General features: G+C 60.2%; 1 protein-coding gene across 1 annotated transcript in view; it reads left to right on the top strand.

Moving 5' to 3' along the window:
• LOC132320664 (kallikrein-14-like) overlaps positions 1 to 4,812 on the top strand; it is a 13,578-nt gene extending 8,766 nt beyond the window's left edge. The window contains exons 3-5 of the mRNA XM_059833211.1: positions 2,125 to 2,421; positions 4,099 to 4,235; positions 4,660 to 4,812. Coding sequence (XP_059689194.1) covers positions 2,125 to 2,421; positions 4,099 to 4,235; positions 4,660 to 4,812 — 587 coding nt within the window. The remainder of the gene's footprint in view (positions 1 to 2,124; positions 2,422 to 4,098; positions 4,236 to 4,659) is intronic.

The raw sequence follows: 4,812 nt of genomic DNA, 5'->3' as shown, positions 1-4,812 counted from the left end.
AAGAGCATGGGGACATGGGCAGGGGATACAGCATGGGGACAGGGACATGGTGAGGGCATGGGGACAAGGGATGGGCATGGGGACACGGCTGTGGGACAAGGGAAGAGCATGGGGACATGGGCAGGGGATACAGCATGGGGACAGGGACACGGTGAGGGCATGGGGACATGGCATGGGGAGAAGGGAAGGGCATGGGGACATGGGCAGGGGACACGGCATGGGGACAGGGACACGGTGAGGGCATGGGGACATGGCCAGGGGACAGGGACACAGTGAGGGCATGGGGACATGGTATGGGGACAAGGGATGGGCATGGGGACACAGCAGTGGGACAAGGTAATGGCATGGGGACATGGCCAGGGGACATGGCATGGGGAAAGGGACACCGTGAGGGCATGGGGACATGGCATGGGAACAAGGGAAGGGCATGGGGACATGGGCAGGGGACATAGCATGGGGACAGGGACATGGGGAGGGGATGGGGACACGGCTGGGGGACAAGGGACATGGTGAGGGGATGGGGACATGGTTGGGGGACAAAGGACGGGCATGGGGACAGGGACACGGTGAGGGCATGGGGACATGGGGACATGGCATGCGGACAGGGACATGGTGGGGGCACGGGGACATGGTTGGGGGACAAGGGATGGGCACGGGGACATGGCATGGGGACAAGGGACGGGCATGGGGACACAGGACAGGCACGGGGACATGGTTGAGGACACAGGACGGGCATGGGGACATGGTTGGGGACACAGGACGGGCATGGGGACATGGCAGGGGGACATGGCACAGGGACACGCCCACGGGTGGGGGGGGGGGGACACAGGGGACCCGCCCCGGGGACAGGTTACGTGGCAGAAGGACGAGGACATGGGACAACACGTCCTGGGGGACACGCACACACGCACACACACACCAGCCACGTCCTGAGGGGACATCGGTGGGGTGCGGAGCTGTGACTGTCCCCATGTGTGTCCCCCCCCACCTTTCCCTGTCACGTGTCCCCACATTTCCCCGTGTCCCCACACATCCCACCTGTCCCCCTCTACATTTGTCCCATCCGTGTCCCCTCCATGTCCCCATCCCCTTCCACGCCCATCCCCACGTCCCATCCGTGTCCCCACGGGTCCCACCTCTGTCCCCCCCGATGTCCCCACGGGTCCCACCTGTGTCCCCCCCACGTCCCCATCTCCTCATCCCTTTCCACGTCCCATCCGTGTCCCCATCCCTCTCCACATCCGTCCCCATGTCCCCACGAGTCCCTCTCCCCCCATGTCCCCGTGTCCCTCTCCCATGTCCCCCCCATGTCCCCACGTGTCCCTCTCGATGTCACCCCCATGTCCCCCCATGTCCCTCTCCCATGTCCCCATATCCCTCTCCCCATGTCACCCCCATGTCCCTGTCCCCCATGTCACATGTCCCCACGTGTCCCTCTCCCCCATGTCCCCCCCACGTCCCCCTCCCCCATGTCCCATGTCTCCACATGTCCCTCTCCCCCCATGTCCCCCCATGTCCCCCTGTGTCCCTCTCCCCATGTCCCATGTCCCCACGTGTCCCTCTCCCCCCATGTCCCCACGTGTCCCCCTCCTCATGTCCCCCCATGTCCCGTGTCCCTCTCCCCCCATGTCCCCACGTGTCCCTCTCCCCCCATGTCCCCCCATGTCCCCACATGTCCCTCTCCCCCATGTCCCTCTCCCCCCATGTCCCCCCATGTCCCCCCATGTCCCTCTCCCCCATGTCCCTCTCCCCCATGTCCCATGTCCCCCCGTGTCCCTCTCCCCCTTGTCCCCACCTGTCCCTCTCCCCCCATGCCCCCCCATGTCCCCCTGTGTTCCTCTCCCCCATGTCCCATGTCCCCACCTGTCCCTCTCCCCATGTCCCCCCATGTCCCCCCTGTCCCCCCGTGTTCCTCTCCCCCATCTCCCCACATCCCTCTCCCTCCCCCACGTCCCCTCACCTCCCTCTCCCCCCACATCCCCCCCACGTCCCCACGCGTCCCACCCCGCCTCCCCACCCCTCCCCCTGTCCCCCCCCCGCCTCCATCCCCACACCGTCACCTCCCTGTCCCCCCCATGTCCCCCCCATGTCCCCCCCCGTGTCCCCCCCCACCCCTCCGGGCCCGCAGAGGCCTGCGCCTCCGCCTGGGAGAGAACGACCTGCAGCGGCAGGAGGGGACGGAGCAGGACCGGTTGGTGGCCAAGGCCATCCCCCACCCCGCCTTCGACCCCACCACCCTCGACAACGACCTCATGCTCCTCAAACTGAACCGGCCGGTGGCGCTGGGCCGCGCCGTGCGGCCCCTCCCTCTCCCCCGCGCCTGCGCCCCCCCCGGCTCCACCTGCCTGGTCTCGGGCTGGGGCACCATCACCACCCCCCAAGGTGAGCGCAGCCCCACCGTCAACCCGGAGGAGACGCGTAGTAAAGTCCTGGTGAACCCCTCGGAAATGTGGGGCGAACCAGGAGGAAAGTTGTAGCCGACGTGTAGTAAACCCGTAGTAAACCCGTAGTAAAGTTGTAGTAAGCCGATAGTAAAACCGTAGTAAAGTCATAGTAAACCCGTAGTGAAGTTGTAGTGAGCCCATGGTAATGAGGTGGCAGGGCCAGACCAAAGGCACAGGAAAGCCGTAGGGAAACCTGGGGTAAAGGCATACTAAACCTAAATTTGTAGCTGACCCATAGTAAAGTTGTAGTAAACCTGTAGTAAACCCATAGTCAAGTCATATTAAAGCCGTAGTGAAGTTGTAGTGAGCCCATGGTAATGATGTGGCAGGGCCAGACCAAAGGCACAGGAAAGCCGTAGGGAAACCTGGCGTGAAGGCATACTAAACCTAAATTTGTAGCTGACCCGTAGTAAAGTCGTAGTAAACCTGTAGTAAACCCATAGTCAAGTCATTGTAAACCCGTAGTAAAGTTGTAGTGAGCCCATGGTAATGATGTGGCAGAGGCAGACTAAAGGTACACGAAAGCCGTAGGGAAACCTGGGGTAAAGGCATACTAAACCTAAGTTTGTAGCTGACCCGTAGTAAAGTTGTAGTAAAGTCATAGTAAACCCGTAGTAAAGTTGTAGTGAGCCCATGGTAATGATGTGGCAGGGCCAGACTAAAGGCACACCAAAGCCGTAGGGAAACCTGGGGTAAAGTCATACTAATTGCGTAGTAAAGTCGTAATAAACCTGTAGTAAGATTGGAATAAACCCGTAGTAAAGTTGTAGTGAGCCCGTGGTAACCACCAATGCTTAACCAGCAAGTAACCTATGAGTAACCGATGCCTAACCGACGAGTAACCTAGGAATAACCGATGCATAACCAGTAACTGATAAATAACTTACAAGTAGCCTATAAGTAACTACTGTATAACCTACGAGTAACCTATGAGTAACTGCTGCATAACCTACAAGTAACCTACAAATAACCTAGGACTAACTGATACATAACCAGTAAGTAACCAATAAGTAACCTACGAGTAGCCTTTAAGTAATCAATGCCTAACCTACAAGTAATCTATGAGTAACCAATGCCCAACCAACGAGTAACCTAGGGGTAACCGATGCGTAACCGGTAAGTAACTGATAACTAACCTACGAGTAGCCTATCAGTAACTGCTGCATAACCTACAAGTAACCTACGAGTAACTGACGCATAACCTGAGAATAACCGACGCATAACCTGTGAGTAACCTACGAGTAACCGACGCGTAACATACGAGTAACCGACGCATAACCTGAGAATAACCGACGCATAACCTGTGAGTAACCTACGAGTAACCGACGCGTAACATACGAGTAACCGACGCATAACCTGAGAATAACCGACGCATAACCTGTGAGTAACCTACGAGTAACCGACGCGTAACATACGAGTAACCGACGCATAACCTGAGAATAACTGACGCATAACCTGTGAGTAACCTACGAGTAACCGACGCATAACATACGAGTAACCGACGCATAACCTGAGAATAACTGATGCATAACCTGTGAGTAACCTACGAGTAACCTGTGAGTAACCTAGGAGTAACCTGTGAGTAGGGCCCGGAGCAGCCCAGCAGCCCCCCGGGGGTGTCCCCGCCCCCCCTGACCCCCCCCCTCCCCCGCAGTGACCCTCCCCCGGCACCTGATCTGCGCCTACGTGGAGATCGTCCCCCCCGCCGCCTGCCGCCGCGCCTACCCCCAGCGCGTCACCCCCAACATGCTCTGCGCCGGGGTGCGCAACCAGCGCATCGACTCCTGCCAGGTACCGGGCGGGGCCGCCGGGGTGGGGGGCACCCCAAAATCCCACCCCGGGGACCCCCCCCCCGAACTCCCACCCTGGGAAAAGGGACACACCCCCCCCCCCAACTCACCCCCCCGTCCATGAATAAGGAGCCCCCCAAGATTTGTCGCCTCCTATCGCGTAAGGGGAAAGCGGAACTCGTGGTACCCCCCAAAATTGTGCGCCCCCCCACCCCAAAACACCCCCCCCACCCCCCCAAATCCACGTTTCCCCCCACCTTGACGTCCCCACCCCCAACCCCACGTGGTCTCCAACCCGGGGATCCTCTCCCTCGTGCGTCCCCCAACTCGGAACCCACAGCTTAGGGTGGCCCCCACCCTCGTCCCCCACCCCGGGGTGTCCCCAAATTGTCGTGTGTGTCCCCCCCCTCCTCCTCTCTCCGTAGGGTGACTCCGGGGGGCCACTGTCCTGCAACGGGACCCTCCAAGGCATCGTCTCGTGGGGGCTGCAGACCTGCGCCCTGCCCGGGCGGCCGGGGGTCTACACCCGCGTCTGCAACTACGTGGGCTGGATCCTGCGCACCATGAACCGCAACTAA

This window comes from Gavia stellata, chromosome 43 (genome assembly GCF_030936135.1).
Source record: "Gavia stellata isolate bGavSte3 chromosome 43, bGavSte3.hap2, whole genome shotgun sequence".
Classification (NCBI taxonomy): Eukaryota; Metazoa; Chordata; class Aves; order Gaviiformes; family Gaviidae; genus Gavia; species Gavia stellata.
Note: the sequence above shows the minus strand (reverse complement) of the source record. Positions and strands in the feature narration are given on the sequence as shown.